The sequence below is a fragment of the Triticum dicoccoides genome, chromosome 7B (assembly GCF_002162155.2).
Source record: "Triticum dicoccoides isolate Atlit2015 ecotype Zavitan chromosome 7B, WEW_v2.0, whole genome shotgun sequence".
In the NCBI taxonomy this organism is placed as follows: Eukaryota; Viridiplantae; Streptophyta; class Magnoliopsida; order Poales; family Poaceae; genus Triticum; species Triticum dicoccoides.
In genome coordinates this window covers 79,040,757-79,059,151 of record NC_041393.1, presented here as the reverse complement: position 1 = coordinate 79,059,151, position 18,395 = coordinate 79,040,757, and the positions used below count along the sequence as shown (strand labels likewise).

The window sequence follows — 18,395 nt, the reverse complement described above, 5'->3', positions numbered from 1 at the left end:
GTGAGTTGTTTTGTTTTTTTTTCTGATTTTTTAGATTTAGTTTATGTTTGTTTAGTTTAGGTTAGTTTAGTTTAGGTTAGGTTAGGTTAGTTTAGTTTAGGTTAGTTTAGGTTAGTTTAGGTTAATTTAGTTTATTTTAGGTTACATTTAGTTTATAGTTTAGTTTAGGGTTTTTTTTTAAGAATAAACAAGAAAGATGAATAAAAAGAAGTAAAAGAAGAAGAGGAAGAAGAAGAAGCAGAGGGGTCGAGGGTCGCCGGTCGTGGATCGCCGGTCGCCGAGGGGATAGATGTTGGAGCCAGTGGGACCCGACGCCGTCGCCCATACTTGAGGACGCCCCCGGGGACGGGCGGTTTAGGGGGTTCCTCGGTGTCGATGGAACACTAAATAGCAAGTATCGTTGGTGCGAGATACATGTGGTCGTCGGTGTCGAACACTACATCCACGTCCCACAAGTGACACTAGCGTCCGGCGTCCCGCAGCAACAGTTCTCGACGTCGATGGTGGTCGTCGAACACCATTGCGAATTTGTCTTGCAGCCTCTACGATGACGATTAAAAGCCAAGTGTTGAAACTTGAAACACCCAAACTGACTCAAGTCGGTTTGGTTGTTTGAACTTTCAAAACTTGGATTTAATCCTCATCGCAAAGGCTGCCAGACAAATTCGCCAAGGTGCTCGACCGTCATCGGCCACCAGAACTATTCTTGCGGGACGCCAGGCGCCGGCGTCACTTGTAGGGCGTGGATCCAGTGTTCAACGTCGAGCGCCACATGTATCTCGCACCGATGATACTTGCTATTTAGGGTTCCATCGACGCTGAGGAATGCCCTAACCCGCTCGTCATGTTGTAAATATTTAGTTAGGTTGACGGGAAAAACAATATTGCTATGTTACTCATCTTTCGATTTAAATGTGCAGTTTTTTCGTTCCTGCGAGGGTCTAGTGTTTGACGAGCTCCGCCCCTGCGTTCGTGGGTGAGCACAAATGACATCTCCTCCTCCCCCCTTCATTTGCTTTGTTCCGGTCTTCGTGCCGATGAAACTTGCTAGCTATAGGTGTCTTCAATCATCGGTATGCGTGACCACTATGCGTCTCCCGTTCGAAAGGGTTACATCTATAAATATGCATGCATTTGCATATTTATAACCATGATTCTTTCGAATTGTCCAACGTTATCTATGGACAACCTCAGTATGTGTAGATTGGGTTCGTTTTCCCATATGCTTTGCTCCGAATCTGATGCAGAATTTCGTCAGTGCCTCCCTGTTGTTCTCCGGGTACACATCCTCTCTGCTTATTGCCGAGACGTGTATCAGAAGAATAGCGGGGAGGTGTTGCCGAAATTTTGCATTGGATCCGGAGCAGAGCATGGGAAAACGAATCCAATCTACACATACTTGGGTGAGATTAGGACGTATCTTTACCTATTAGCGTCTATGTTGCATGGACGTAATAAAAGTGACAAACTCCACTAACTAATGAATATATACATGCTCATTAATTTATATATATATTTCTTATGTGTCCAGTAGCTAGGCAAGATGAGTGCTCGTGTGTGGATGTACACTAGTCACACTAGTCGGAAAGACATGACCATTGAATGGTTAACAAAAACCAAGGGGTTTCTGGGAGCCGCATTTGCAAATGGCCAGAGGACAACCTGGTGCCCCTATGCCGGGTGCAACAATTGGCACAAGAGGACAGAGGATGAAATGTGCAAACACCTGCAGAAGAGGGGTTTTACGCCAGATTATACGGTGTGGACATTTCATGGCGAGTCTACCCAACGTGCCAGAGTTGAGGTGCTTCGTGGTCGCACCGACGAGCATGGTATCAGGATGCAAGACATGGTGCAAGACTTTGATGATGTTCGGGACTCGGATGATGAGATGGAGGAATCTGCAAAGGCCTTCAATAAAATGTTGGAGTCTTCAAAACGTCCTCTCCACGAGCACACTGAGCTTTGTCAGATGGATGCCATCTCACAAATAATGGCTTTGAAGGCTCAATTCAACTTGGGCAGAGAATACTACGAAGCGATGATGACAGTATTTGGACGTTTTCTACCCAAAGGCCATGCACTACTTGCAAACATGTACGAGTCAGAAAAATCCTACGTTCTCTTAAGATGCCCTATGAGAAGATACATGCCTGTGAGAATGGATGTGCCTTATTTAGGCTTCAGTATGCAGACTTGAACTATTGTCCCATTTGCAAGTCATCCAGGTATGTTGTGTTAGACAACGGTATGGGTGAGAAGACGCAGACCAAAATCCACGTTAATGTTCTTCGGTATATGCCAATCATACCAAGACTTCAATGTATTTTCATGGTCGAAGAAATGAAAAGACGAATGACATGGCATAAAACGGGCAAAAGAACCCAACTAGATGCAGATGGAAAGCTGATGATGGTGCACACATCGGACGATGAAGCGTGGAAGCGCTTCGATGCATTACATGACGACAAAGCGGAAGATCCGAGGCATCCTCGAGTCGCCATCAGCATAGATGGATTCAGTGTGTTTGGTCTGACGGTAACCCAATACAGTTTTTGGCCCGTATTTTCCACTCAATCTCCCCCCCCCCCGGACAGATTATGCAAAGAAAGAACATTTTCCTGACGTTGATAATTCCAGGGCCCAACTATCCGGGGAACAATATGAATGTGTACATGCAGCCGCTGAAGGACGAATTGCAAGAAGCCTGGGATATGGGTTCAAGACATATGACGCCTTTAGCAAAAAGAACTTCATATGCGTGTTTGGTACATGTACTTGACGCATGACTTGCCAGCGTATGCGCTATTCGTTGGCTGGTGTGTGCATGGAAGGTTCCCGTGCCCCACATGCAAGGGAGCTCATCAATTTTGTTGGCTCCAGGCCGGTCGCAAGTTTTCTTGCTTTGACATGCATAGATCGTTCTTGCATCCTCGCCATAAGTTCAGGAAAGACAAGCAGAACTTCATCAAAGGTAGAGTTGTCAAAGACTCTACACCACCTCCGTTGATACGACAAGAGATCCTGGATCAGTTAAACGCTCTCGAGCCAGATCTAGAGCGTCCATGGTATTTCAAGGGGTATAATTCGCAACACACCTGGACTCGCAAAACATGCTTGTGGGATCTGCCTTACTTCAAAGACCTCCTTTGCCCACACAACATCAACGTGATGCACACTGAGCAGAATATCGCTGAGGCACTTTTTGGTGAATTGTTTGGCATAGATGAGAACTCAAAGGATAATCCTAATTCCTAAGGCAAGAATCTGATCAGGAGGCGTTATGTCATAGACCGTTACAAAACATGCAACCACCGAAAGGAAAGAAGAACTGAACAAAGCCAAAGGCATGGTTCAATCTTGGAAGGCCAGCTATGATGAAAATTACCTTGTGGGTGATAATGTCGTTGATGTTCCCCGATGGGTATGCAACGAATCTAAAGAGATGAGGAGTCTTGAAAAATTGAAGATATTTGGTCTCAAGAGTCATGATTACCACATATGGATTGAGCGGGTAATGCCGGTGATGTTGCGTGGCTTCATCTCTGAGGATGAATGGCTAGTACTGGCAGAGTTGGGCTATTTCTTCTGTGTTCTTTGTGCGAAAGAACTATCGCCTGACCTGGTAGAAGAAATGGAAGAGTTGGCACCGGAGTTGATCTGCAAGTTAGAGAAGATATTTTCGTCGGGCTTCTTTAATCCAATGCTTGATTTTTCATCTCCCAACCAAGGCAAGATTGGGGGGGGGGGGCGCTTTGCAGAATCATTGGTGCTACGCAACTGAGAGGGTGCAGAAGACGCTTCGAGCAAAATGTAAAAATAAATGTAGACTTGAAGCATCGATGGACGAGGCATTCATTACTGAGGAGGCGACAAACTTCGTGACAACACACTATGAAGCCAAAAATCGTCATTTGCATAATCCAAAGCCTCGGTACAATGCTGGTGACCTAAAAAAGGGTGGATCCGACCTTAGCCTATTCAAAGGGGATCTGGCACCAACCGGTGCTTCTAATTCCTTAACGTTGGATTTCAAAGAATGGCAGTCCATTTCGTTGTATATCTTCAACAACCTAACAGAAGTGTGGCCGTACATCGAGTAAGTTCTCGGTACATTGTTTCGCAAGTTCTAATTCCTTGAACTGCTCTTATTTTGGATAAATGTAATACAGTCGATACATCGCCAAATTCTCATATGGAGCGGTGATCCAAAAGGATTCCGTCGAAGAGTATGAGCTTCTGGCAAAGCATGGAGGTGGCTATCCTGGTTTCATCTATTGGTTCAAACAAACGATAATTTTCATTGGACCATTTCATTTCTTCGTCTAATTTGTGGCTAATACAGCAATCCCTTTTGTATTAAACATGTAGGCTAATTCAGAGTTTATGGATGCCGAATCGAGACAAGTCGCTAATGGTTTTGACTTTACGGTCTGTTCATTTGACAAATACAACATCAACGGGTATCGCTTTCATACCTATGGCAAAGAGCTATCTATGGCCGACTGAAAGTCTATAAATTGTTTTTTTTTATCGCTAAAGTCTACAAATTGTCGTGTCTGCTATCGGCGAAGGAAATACCGAGTATTATGGAAGAGTTGAAGCAATTTATTTACTTCAATTCTATGGTGCAAACCCACCAAACGTCGTAGTCTCCAAATGTTATTGATTTCAGTCGAAGGAGACTAGAGGGACTCATGAACATATAGGGCTAGTGGAAATCAAACAAAGCACCCATTTGGATGTTCCCGATGTCTATATTATCGTGGTACCCTTATATTATATCACAACGGCACTAGCATCACGGTGGCCAAGGCCCCAGTACCCCTTTTTCTCCCTTTTTCTCTCTTTTTCTGTCTTATAGCAAGAGCCCTTTTTCTCTCTTTTTCTGTCTTATAGCAAGAGCGCCTTATCCTCCCTCCGCATGTTCAATTGCCACCCCATGTACGAGTTGTGATGCTCCTTGTTTTTTTTTCGTTTTTTCCTTTTCTTTTCTTATTTCTGTCTTTGTTTTCTTCTTTCAATTAATATAGGATTCCCAAAAAATTCAAATTTTAAAAATTGTGAGTTTTTAAAAAATGAAAAATTATAAAATGTTCGTCATTTTGAAATTGTTGCCATATTACAAAACAATTCACGATTATGAACAAAATGGTCATGAGATTAAAAAAGGTTCACGACTTTTAAAAAAGTTCGTGTATTCAAAACATATTCGGGAATTTGAAAAACATGTCCATGAAATTTTATAAAATATTCACAAAAAATCAAATAGATTCGTAAGTAACGAACAAAACGAACCAGCACTTACATAGAATTGTTTTTAGGGGATTTGTGGAGGTCATTTTATTATTTTATTTAATACATCGCACGTAGGGTAAAAGAAAAGGTTTACGTGTTATAGGAAATCAAGTCTTGATGAGACCATCACACATTCAGATTTTGAAATGACTTTTTAAATGTCCCTTACCTCATCATGACATGATTCAAACGTAGTTTATGAAATGATATTTTAAAAGTCCTTATCTCATCCTTGCATAATCTAATTGTTTTTTCTCCCGTTGCAATGCAAGGGCATATTTGCTATACTAAAAAAATGTTCATGATTTCATGAAATTAAGAGTGGCAGTGTATCTCGATGATGCAGCAAAATGTGGTCTTGGCTATTGGAGATTATGAAAAAAATTCTACCGTTGCAGCCCTTAAAATGTTTGCCGAGTCAAAAAATTGTTTTTAATAAAAAATCATTAAATCAAAAAAATGTTCGTCAATTTCAAAAATTGTTACTCCAATTTCAGAAACAATTTTCGTCCATCCTAGGAATATTCGCCGATTCAAGCAAATTATTAAACAAATGTTCATAATTTTAAAAAATGTTCACAAATAGTATAAAATGTTCATGAATTCAAAAATTGCTCTTTATTTTAGAAAATGTTCGGAAATCTTTAAAAGTGTTCGTGATTTTAAAAAATCACGATTTCAAATATGTTCGTGAGTTTAAAAAAATGTTCATGATTTCACGAAATTGAGAGTGATAGTGTATCTCGGTGATGCAGCAAAATATGATCATGGCCATTGAAGATTATCATTTTTTTTCCGTTGCAATGCATGGGCCCTTTTGCTAGTTATATCCGATGAGGATATTGTTAAGGGTGGCCAAACCTTCTGATTTGGGTGCAGACCTTATCGAACTCCATCTCTGCCGTGCTCCCATACAACGGCCGGCCGTGTCAATTTCTTCCTCATCACCTAGCCAAAGGATCACCCAGCTAGCTCCTCTTCCACGTAACAACTCCTACTCGATCGAATTATCCCCCGACAGTCCTACGCAAATAAACAACCCTAAAGCGAAACACATCAGGAAAATAGAACCTAACTTATCTTTAAAAGAAAAAGGAAAATAGAGCCAAAGTTTGAGCGGAAATACTATTGAGCGAACGTTCGCTCACCTGGACACGGACGCGACGCAACGCCAGCTGTTCGGTCACACGCATAAATGACATGGCAGCTGTTCGGTCATCCACCAGCGCGATGGGATCCTTGTCGTCTCATTTTGATCGAGCGATCCATTGCTATCGACACTTCCTCTCTTTCATTATAGGAAAAACCGCGCAAGTCAAGTACGAAGACTGCACGGTGAAGGCTAAATTCAACCTTGGCAAAAAGTTATCGGGTGTTACACTCGACAAAAAGGACTCGGCGTACTCCTGGTAGGCATAACGACATAAGCTGAGTGTTATTTGTCAGCTACTCGGCAAAAGGTTTGCTGAGTAAAAAATAAGCAGCTCACTGCAAAACACTACGAGGAAATACCTTATAGGTAGATCCCTACCCAATGCTACTGTGAAGTAGTAGTAGCGCGGCTCACAAACCCACGCTACAGGCACACACTAGTATATGTTAATCATAGAGGCACTCCCAAGCATTGCTAACTCATAGAGACGATGCATTGCGCACTGATACCCTGGTGGTGTTCTCTTTACTGTCATCAGTTATCTTGGCCCTCATTGCAGCCAAGGTGGAGCCTCCGCACTCTCATCTTTCCATTCAATGCTAGGGCTAGCACATCGTACTCCTCTACATACCACAGCTCTGATACCTTTGCCTGGAACAGTTTTGAGATGCAGATTAGCTGATGAATCATTATCTTCAGGATAAACTTTCTGCGATGCAAAAGTTTACCTGGAAGCCACGGATTTTCCCATTAACCTGTGCAACGAGGTCATGGAAGAATTTGATGTGACTGAAAGATGATGTGTCCTCCTGAAAAAGTGTAGGTCAAATGTTAAAATAATTGATGCAATGCGATATTAAATAAACGAGCACAATCCTTGCTAGTTCTAGTAAAGTTTGCACAACTCCAGAAGGTGTCTGCTAGTTAAATACTAAAAAGTAGAGATAATAAACAGTTACAGAAAGGCACTACGATGCCAAATGCACGAACAACCACCCAAATTAGCAGGCTCATTGCATGATTTATATTGAAGCAGCTTGTTAGACCACTGATAAAGCAAAAAATCATGTGCCTTTCTGCAAAGAATTCAGAATTTCAGATACAGAAAATAGCAACAGAAAAGTTGTGTTGTAGCAGGCTACCTGTTGTGGGAGCTTAGGAGGTCCCAGAATTCGCGCAAAGGATGTGTGGAGGAGAACAGGATCATACTGCCACATGCATAAAATGGAGTCAGTGACTAATTCATCAAGACGCGTGAAATATCAGGTCAATAGCAATCAGCAATTAGTAAGTGTGTAAACCCACTAGAATGAATCCAGAACATTGAACTTGATGCAATGCGGAAGTCAACTAGTAGAGTAAATTTGAGTTCCCTTCTCAATGTTATCATGCCAATATGATGCTATATGTTGACAATGGGTCAGGTCATGTTTCCAACAAATTCATCTAAGTTGCTCTCACCAACTGCTTTTGGGGTGCTCGAGGTAGAGCTTCTCTCAATTTTGAGCGGATGTCGGCAGGATCAGTACCAGATTCAACCTAAAATACGAAACCAAATAACTTATTTCAGTCTGTATACTTGTAAGAGTGGAGGATGAAGCACTAAGGTTAACTGTATATCAAACAAAGACAGGTGTCCAACATGTCATCTGGCAGCAGAATAGGGTGTTGTCAAAGATTCAAACCTGCCACAGGCCAAGAAGAACTCCAGTTGACGTCAAAACCACTCGATCCAAGGAAATTTTAAGGGGACAAACAGCCTCAGTAACTCCTTTTACAGCATCGACTTCGGCTTCAATCTCAACAATACCACGCATAGATACATCAGCTAAAAAGCTGTAATCCCATGCTCACATAAATACAAATTAGATGATTTAATTACCTCATCCTTGGTTGCTAAGATTGGCTCCAGATGATGGGAGGCATGAAACATACTGAAGTGATACATGCTCAAATTTTGGAACCAGATAGCTGGCAATAAGAAATGACCGAGCAAAGCAAATCAACATCAAGCAGTACTTACACAAGTGTGCAGCTTTATGATACAAATTAATGAAGTATAGTATAGATTGACCAAGCAATATAAAAGATGCGGTAATATCTATTTTATCCATACCAGAAATTAATACCGAAGGAGAGAGTAACTATTAAATGCACTGAACATAAACCTTACCTTTATCAAAATAAGGAAGAAATACTTCCTTCACAGCCTTCCTGCAGGTACAAGTCATACTCAATTAGCACTAATTTGCTCCCATTTATTACAAAGAAAGAGCAATATTGTCATCTCGGATTGGCATACTGCAACTAAACCAAATCCGTGCCAGCAACAATCCTTGGAACCATGGCGGTTGATTCGAAGCCGAATCTCACCACTTACGCTATCTCGGCGGCGAACACCGGCTCCAGGTAGAGCACGTTTGCACGCACCGGCGGGTCGGCGGCCTGATGAGCGGCAGAGCAGTCACACTTTCAGAAATTCATGCGTGCCACGACGGCGAGAGCAGGGGACGGAGAAACCTTCACCTTGAGCTTGGGCACGACGGCGCCGTCCCTGACGTCGAAGAGGTCCGAGAGCGTGAGGGACTGCGACGTCTCGCCGCCCTTCAAGAACGCCGCGCCGCGCTCATCAAGGTCCCGAGCCATCCTGCCGTACAGATCGGCGCGCCGGGAAGACACGGGACCACGAGGAGAAGCGGGAGCATAGGGGTCCATGGTCGGGCGGCGCAGAAGGAGGAGCAGGAGGATGAAGACGGCGGCCGGCAGGAACCAAACGACGCTGGCCGGAGATCTGAAGCGGGTGGAGCAGCTCGGGGCCTTGGTGGCCATCAAAGGCAGCTTTTTTGTGTGTGTGTTCAGGTGTGTGGTCTGTGGATTCTCTAGTAGCATCGTGTCGATATACACGCGTTTGTGTATACTCATTTATTAGTGAACTGGACGCAGCGCATTTAACTCACACATTGACTAACAAAGTAATGCAAATTTTCAACGGAGAATTGATTGAAATAAATGAATGTAAACTTGCCAGGCAACTTACAGTGAAAAGGTACCCCTAAAAAAAGTTACTCCCTCTTTTTCAGTTTACAAGGCGTGCGCGTACACCTAGGTTGTCAATTTGACCAACCTAATACAAGTAATATATTACAAAAAATATACCAATATAAACTTCAGATGTTCTATTTTTAAAAAATATAATTTTTGTGTTATATAGTTTATATTAGGGTGATCAAATTGGCAACCTAGATATAATTTTCGCCGCTGCCGCCACCCAGCCACCTCACCCTACCTTCGTCGCCGCCACCGGAGTGTGTTGTTGGGCAAAGCCCGAGCGGCGTCGGCGGTGGGGCGGGGGGGTCTTCTCTGCCTTGCAAGGAGCACAAGCAGCGCAGGGGCGGCTCGGGCACGGGAATGTAGATCTCGACGGCGCCGCCGGGCTCCTGGCGGCTCGCAGGGGCGTGCGAGTAAGGAGGGCGTAATCTTGCTGCACCATGGAGCCGGCGGCGCATATTTGGTGCGGCCGTCAGCGCGCAAGGTGGAGGGGGACTGCAGCGGGGTGGCGCAGATCTGGCGCGGCTGCTCGCACACGTGTGGATGGGAGGAGTGGTGTTGCGCGCGGACTGGCGTGAGTGGCACTGTTCAGCGCGTTTGGGGAAGGCCTAGGAGCTTGTCTGCTTGCTGGTCGTCCGCAAGTGTTGGTGGCGATTCACGCCATGGTGCGGTTGCGGTTCGCGCGCGGCGGTGTTTGGCGGGGTAGATGGGTGGCTACAGTCAGTTCCAGGGAGGCGAGTGCGCGTGTTGCTCGGGCACCGTTCTCTGCGCAGATCTGCGGCGTGCTGGGTGCGAGATGAGCGCGAGCGTCGGCGTTGCTGCCGTCCACATGCCGCGTGGGAGAAGCTGTGGGAGATGAATGGAACTCTTGCTCGGTGTTGCATCCTCCTGATGTTGGTTCGGTAAGCTCGACGCTTCTTCGGGTGGGAGGACGAAATGGTGGTGACTGGAGGGAGAGGAATGGCCTCGCTGCTTGGTTGCATCCTTCCTCGGGAGATGAATGGCCGGCAGGTATTGCATCCTTGGGGAGACGAATGGCGCCGCTGGGGGTTGCATCCTCCGTCCAATGGGAGACGCGGATGCAAGGTTGTAAGCACGTCGAGCTTGTCGAGGAGGTGTGGTTGGTCGTGGAGGCAGGGGTAGTGGTTTGGTGTGTGGGCTGATCGGATCCTGGGTTCGGGCTATGCAGGTGAGGCTGACGGCAAAATTCGTACTCCGGTTGCGGTTGGAGTCATCGATGGTGTCGCTCCCTCGTTGGAGGCATCGATGTAGCTGCTCTCACCTTGCCTTTCCTGACGTGCTCCGGGGGAAACCCTTGATCTAGTTTAGATCGGGTGATGGCGGCGCTATCCGACGTCGTGTTCTCTCTTGGGTGCATCGTCCTGGAGGTGGATTCGGTCAGAGGGACCCGTGGCTTGCGAGTGTGTGTTGTTTGTTGTTTGCCAAAAGGCGTCGTCTGTATGATTTTTGGGTCCGATTTCCCTCATAAACTGGACCAACCTTCTAGCTATTCAGTGAATTTAGCAGTTTTCTTGCTAACATTAAAAAAAGCATCGTGTCGATATCAAAAATAATAATAATAGTAGCATCATGTCATCACCATGTGAGCAGAGCAATGTATCAGTGCCAGAAAAATGCCACATATGTAGATGTTGAACGCATTTTTTCTTTAACATTGTACAGTTAAAGATGCTCGCACATGTGTCCATACATTCATCTCTATAAACACACGAACATATACTTTATTTGTATGAGCACTTTTGAGAGACTCGGCCGACATAATATCTTAAGATTGACGAATCATCATAGGCGTCTGGTAATCAACGTAAAGTTTCCTTTCGCTGAACGAACATCGTTGAAAAAACTTGAATAAATCTAAAAAAATGCAATCATCAATCCCAAATCTAGTAGAATGCACGTTATTAGTACCGTGATGGTTCGGGGGCACGACTGCGCGTCATCTAAGATAAAGGGATGCGCTTGTTTCTTCATCTCGAACAAAAAAATCCTTAAATCCAACTCGAAAAAATGAAGAAAAAAATCTTTCTCACCTCAGCCTACGGCAAGGTCAGGCAGGACGGGTGTGGGGTTGTAGCCACAAGCGGGATTTGAGGAAGGCACACAACTGGGAGATCCTTAGGGCAACTCTAACGCGGCAACCCATTTCGTGCGCGCGCGTTTGTTTGGGTCGCGGCGGACAGAAAAGTCGGTGCAACGCCGATTCAAATGGATGCGTGTCCGCTTTCCGTCTACCTACCGACCCATTCCCAACCCATTTTTGAGCTTGATATGCGTCGGCGCGGACACAAGATGAATGTGCGCGACGCGTGTCTACTACTCCCCCTGGCCGCCGGTCGGTGGCAAAACCTCACCATTTCCCCCCGCTTTACCCAAAACCGTCCCGCCCGCGCGCGCTACCGCCGCTCACCATGGACGACGGCCTCGATGCCGCCGCCGGCCTCGCCTCCCCCGCCTCGTCCAGCATCACGACCGCCCCCTCTGGCAAAGGCAAGGCGCGCACCCCCCTGCAAGACCGCCACTACGCCCAAGAAGAAGAAGAAGCTGACGCCCGAGGAGCGGGCCAGGGAGTCAGCAAAGAGAAAGGGCCGGAGGCAAACGGCAAACGCAAGGGACGAAGCAGCGGCCGCCGCGGCTATAGCCGCCACCCGCGTCGCGGAGGCAACGAGGGAAGCACTATTGTACCTAGGGTTAAACCCTGGCCAGCATGGGCTCACCAATACCGTCGTGGCCGCGGCCAGCACCGGTCCATGTGTGTTTCCTCGGATGGTGCTGCCAGAGTCGCCCCGCGCGTCGACCACTCACCCGATTCCCGGCTTCCACATCTACCCACAAGCCTCCCGACTCTCCGGGGAATGCTCGCCGAAGGTGAGCGTAGTGGCACCTTCCACGCCCGCGCCCATTGACCTCAACGCCATAGTGGTAGCCGGTGGCTCGTCATCCGATGGGCGCGAGGAAACGCGCGCGCGAGATGCCAGCCGACATGCTCCCCGGCGCCCGCAACCTGTTCGACAGAATGCGTGCAGCCTGCGATGGCAAGACGACCAACCGTTTCATGCAGAGCATCATCTTCGAGGGTGGTATGGCGGCCGCTGGCGGTGCCGCCACGGCTGGCTACCATCCCGATGAGACACAAAGATAGGACGGTCGAGGGTCATTCACATCATCGACCTTTGACTAGAACCGGGACTAAAGGGGTTGCGCTAGGAGAGAGGTCCTTTAGTCCTAGTTCGTGGCTAGAACCGTGACTAAAGGTCTCAGCCGAATCGGGACTGGTGCCTGCCGAGGCCCGGCTGGCGTCCTGGTCGCTCAAACTGAGATGCTCCCATTAGTCCCGGTTCGTAACATGAGCGGGACTGTTGCTCTGATCTGGCAAAAATCAATGCCCTGTTTTCTACTAGTGGTAGGCCACCTTCATGCAAGATCAGGTCGGCCTGGACCTGGACGGCTTCCCGCTCGACCACGAGTTTTTGCAGGACCACATCCTCGAGGAAGAGGATGAGTTGGACATCGACGGGGATCCTTTGTTCGAGGACAAGCTCGCCAACCAAGCCGCTGGGGTGAAGCCGAAGTGCAAGAGCAGGTAGACGAAGGCATACACGGCGGCCGAGGACAAGCTCCTTTGTGAGTATTGGAGGGACATTGGGCAAGACCCCAAGGTCGGCGCCGAATAAAAGGCATCAACCTTTTGGATTCGTGTCCATCATGAGTTCCACGAACGCAAGAAGTTTCTGCCATACCAAATGCAAAGCACGCGCGGGCGAGTGTCCATTTCGAAGCGATGGGAGGTTGTCCAACAAGAGTACAACAAGTTTTGTGCCACTTTTGAGAGCATCAAGGCACGCCCCGTGAGCGGCATCGGCATGCAAGACATGGTATGCATGCATGTGCCCCTCTTTGTGTCATTTCGTTTATGCTTGCATGTCCATTTCTATATCCATTTGCCAATATGCTTGCATACAATTCATTTGTAGGCATTCCAAGCTTTGGAGGCATTCAAGGTCCAACATGAACGCAAGCCCTTCAACCTCTCCCATTGTTGGAGGGTCATCAAAGACGAGGAGAAGTTCAAGGCGCAATATGCCGCCCTCATGACACGTGGGGGGAAGAAAGCCGTGGAGGAGGTTTGGGGAGGGCGAGAAGCCACGGACACGGGGGAAGACCAACTCCAAGAAGGAGGATAAGCGGGATGTGGCGTCGATCGCAACCATGGAGGGCATGATGACCAAGAAGGACTCAAGGGAGGAGAAGCGCCGACAAGACAAGGAAAAGCAAATGAATGCCTTCATGGAGATCCAAAAGAGGAGGCTTGAGATGGAGGCGGAGAAGCAAATGAGGATGCTTGAGATGAAGATGGAGAAGCAAGCCAAGATGCTAGAGATCGAGGCAATGCCAAGACCAAGGCGAAAGAAGTGGCGCTTGGGTCTGCTCGCGTGGCCGATGTGCATGTTCCTACTCTTGCAGGGTCGATGCGCGCCATCGCTTCATCGAGCCACGTCGGCGAAGGTTCCTCTACCCATGTCGCCTCGTCGTCTCGCGTTGTTGAGGAGTAAGAGGAAGAAGATGACGAGGAAGATGAGGAAGAGGAAGAAGAAAACGAGGAAGAAGAGGAAGAGGAGTAAGGCGATGGAGGAGGTGATGAGTGTTGGAGATCGTTGCAGAAAATAAAAAAATTCTATGCATCACCAAGATCAATCTATGGAGCAACTAGCAACGAGAGAGAGAGGAGTGCATCTTCATACCCTTGAAGACCGCAAGACGGAAGCGTTACAAGAACGCGGATGAGGGAGTCGTACTCGAAGCGATTCAGATCGCGGTGGAGTCCGATCTTAGCGCCGAACAACGGCACCTCCGCGTTCAACACACGTGCAGCCCGGTGTCGTCTTACATGCCTTGATCCAGCAAGGAGGAGGGAGAGGTTAAGGAAGAGGGCTCCAACAGCAGCACGACGGCGTGGTGGTGATGGAGTGGCAGTACTCCGGCAGGGCTTCGCCAAGCTCTTACGGAGGAGGAGAGGTGTTGGGGAGGGGAAGGGCTGCGCCTTGGATGTGGTGTTGCAGCCCTCCCCTCGCCCCTCTATTTATGAGAGAAGGGGGAATGGGGGCCGGCCCCCTCTAGATGAGATCTAGAAGGGGGGGCGGCGGCCAAGGGGAGGGGCTTGCCCCCCAAGCAAGGGGGGCGCCCCCTTTAGGGTTCCCCCCCAACCCTAGGCGCATGGGCCCAAGGAGGGAATGTGCCCAGCCCTCCAAGGGCTGGTTCCCTTCCCACTACGGCCCATGAGGCCCTCCGAGAGAGGTGGCCCCTCCCGGTGGACCCCCGGAATCCCTCCGGTGGCCCGGTACAATACCGGTATGCCCCAGAACTTTTCGGTGACCGTATGACAACTTCCCATATATAAATCTTCACCTCCAGACCATTCCGGAACTCCTCGTGGCGTCCGGGTTCTCATCCGGGACTCCTAACAACATTCGGGAGTCACATACAAGTCTTCCTAATAACCCTAGCGTCATCAAACCTTAAGTGTGTAGACCCTACGGGTTCGGGAATCATGCAGACATGACCGAGACAGCTCTCTGGCCAATAACCAACAGCGGGATCTGGATACCCATGTTGGCTCCCACATGTTCCATGATGATCTCATCGGATGAACCACGATGTCGAGGATTCAAGTAATCCCGTATGCAGTTCCCTTTCTCAATTGGTACGTTACTTGCCCGAGATTCGATCGTCGGTATCCCAATACCTCGTTCAATCTCGTTACCGGCAAGTCACTTTACTCGTTACATAATGCATGATCCCGTGACTAACCACTTAGTCACATTGAGCTCATTATGATGATGCATTACCGAGTGGGCCCAGAGATACCTCTCCGTCATACGGAGTGACAAATTCCAGTCTCGATTCGTGCCAACCCAACAGACACTTTCGGAGATACCTATACTGCACCTTTATAGTCACCCAGTTACGTTGTGACGTTTGGTGCACCCAAAGCACACCTACGGTATCCGGGAGTTATACAATCTCATGGTCTAAGGAACTGATACTTGACATTAGAAAAGCTTTAGCAAACGAACTACACGATCTTGTGTTGTGCTTAGGATTGGGTCTTGTCCATCACATCATTCTCCTAATGATGTGATCTCGTTATCAATGACATCCAATGTCCATAGTCAGGAAACCATGACCATCTGTTGATCAATGAGCTAGTCAACTAGAGGCTCACTAGGGACATGTTGTGGTCTATGTATTCACACACGTATCATGGTTTCTGGTTAATACAATTATAGCATGAAAAACAGACAATTATCATGAACAAGGAAATATAATAATAATCATTTTATTATTGCCTCTAGGGCATATTTCCAACAGTCTCCCACTTACACTAGAGTCAATAATCTAGTTACATTGTGATGAATCGAACACCCATAGAGTTCTGGTGTTGATCATGTTTTGCTCGCGGAAGATGTTTGTTCAACGGATCTACGACATTCAGATCCGTATGCACTTTGCAAATATCTATGTCTCCATCTTGAACATTTTCACGAATGGAGTTGAAGCGACGCTTGATGTGCCTGGTCTTCTTGTGAAACCTGGGCTCCTTGGCAAGGGCAATAGCTCCAGTATTGTCACAGAAGAGAGTGATCGGCCCCGACGCATTGGGAATAACTCCTAGGTCGGTGATGAACTCCTTCATCCAGATTGCTTCATGCGCTGCCTCCGAGGCTGCCATGCACTCCGCTTCACATGTAGATCCCACCACGACGCTCTGCTTGCTGCTGCACCAGCTTCCTACCCCACCATTCAAAATATACATGTATCCGGTTTGTGACTTAGAGTCATCCAGATCTGTGTCGAAGCTAGCATCGATGTAACCCTTTACGACGAGCTCTTCGTCACCTCCATAAACGAGAAACATATCCTTAGTCCTTTTCAGGTACTTCAGGATATTCTTGACTGCTGTCCAGTGTTCCATGCCGGGATTACTTTGGTGCCTAGCTACCAAACTTACGGAAAGGTTTACATCAGGTCTGGTACACAACATGGCATACATAATAGACCCTATGACCGAGGCATAGGAGATGACACTCATCTTTTCTCTATCTTCTGCCGTGGTCGGGGATTGAGCCGAGCTCAATTTCACACCTTGCAACACAGGCAAGAACCCCTTCCTGGGCTGATCCATATTGAACTTCTTTCAATATCTTATCAAGGTACGTGCTTTGTGAAAGACCTATGAGGCGTCTCGATCTATCTCTATAGATCTTGATGCCTAATATATAAGCAGCTTCTCCAAGGTCCTTCATTGAAAAACACTTGTTCAAGTAGGTCTTTATGCTGTCCAAAAGTTCTATATCATTTCCCATCAAAAGTATGTCATCCACATATGATATGAGAAATGCTACAGAGCTCCCACTCACTTTCTTGTAAACGCAGGCTTCTCCATAAGTCTGCATAAACCCAAACGCTTTGATCATTTCATCAAAGCGAATGTTCCAACTCCGAGATGCTTGCACCAGCCCATAAATGGATCGATGAAGCTTGCATACCTTGTTAGCATTCTTAGGATCGACAAAACCTTCCGGCTGCATCATATACAACTCTTCCTGGAGATAGCCGTTAAGGAATGCCGTTTTGACGTCCATTTGCCATATCTCATAATCATAGTATGCGGCAATTGCTAACATGATTCGGACGGACTTCAGCTTCGCTGCGGGAGAGAAAGTCTCATCGTAGTCAACCCCTTGAACTTGCCGATAACCCTTAGCGAGAAGTCGAGCTTTATAGATGGTAACATTACCATCCGCGTCTGTCTTCTTCTTAAAGATCCATTTATTTTCTATCGCTCGCCGATCATCGGGCAAGTCTGTCAAAGTCCATACTTTGTTTTCATACATGGATCCTATCTCGGATTGCATGGCTTCAAGCCATTTGTTGGAATCTGGGCCCGCCATCGCTTCTTCATAGTTCGAAGGTCCACCGTTGTCTAACAACATGATTTCCAGGGCAGGGTTGCCATACCATTCTGGTGTGGAACGTGCCCTTGTGGACCTACGAAGTTCAGTAGTAACTTGATCCGAAGTACCTTGATCATCATCATTAACTTCCTCTCTAGTCGGTGCAGGCACCATAGGAACATCTTCCTATGCTGCACTACTTACCGGTTCAAGAGGTAGTACTTCATCAAGTTCCACTTTCCTCCCACTTACTTCTTTCGAGAGAAACTCTTTCTCCAGAAAGGACCCGTTCTTGGCAACGAAAATCTTGCCTTCAGATCTGAGGTAGAAGGTATACCCAATTGTTTCCTTAGGGTATCCTATGAAGACGCATTTTTCCGACTTGGGTTCGAGCTTTTCAGGTTGAAGTTTCTTGACATAAGCATCGCATCCCCAAACTTTCAAAAATGACACCTTAGGTTTCTTGCCAAACCATAATTCATACGGTGTCGTCTCAAAGGATTTAGACGCTGCCCTATTTAAAGTGAATGTAGCTGTCTCTAAAACGTATCCCCAAAATGATAGAGGTAAATCGGTAAGAGACATCATAGACCGCACCATATCCAATAGAGTGCGATTACGACGTTCGGACACACCGTTACGCTGAGGTGTTCTAGGCGGCGTGAGTTGTGAAACAATTCCACATTTCCTTAAGTGCGTACCAAACTCGTGACTTAAATATTCTCCCCCACGATCTGATCGTAAGAACTTTATTTTTCTGTCATGTTGATTCTCTACCTCATTCTGAAATTCCTTGAACTTTTCAAAGGTCTTAGACTTGTGTTTCATCTACCCATATCTACTTAAGTCATCAGTGAGGGTGAGAACATAACGATAGCCACCGCGAGCCTCAACGCTCATTGGACCGCACACATCAGTATGTA

At 47.0% G+C, this 18,395-nt stretch overlaps 1 protein-coding gene across 1 annotated transcript; it reads right to left on the bottom strand.

Moving 5' to 3' along the window:
- Positions 1-6,618: 6,618 nt before the first annotated feature.
- On the bottom strand, positions 6,619-9,333 carry LOC119338383. The gene is made up of 9 exons (XM_037610696.1): positions 8,978-9,333; positions 8,832-8,896; positions 8,625-8,665; positions 8,334-8,422; positions 8,137-8,250; positions 7,913-7,990; positions 7,594-7,659; positions 7,180-7,260; positions 6,619-7,102 (listed from the first exon to the last, which is right to left on the bottom strand). Exons 1-9 carry the CDS (start codon positions 9,278-9,280, stop codon positions 6,986-6,988), a joined length of 954 nt encoding a protein of 317 aa, XP_037466593.1. The 5' UTR covers positions 9,281-9,333; the 3' UTR covers positions 6,619-6,985.
- Positions 9,334-18,395: the final 9,062 nt, after the last annotated feature.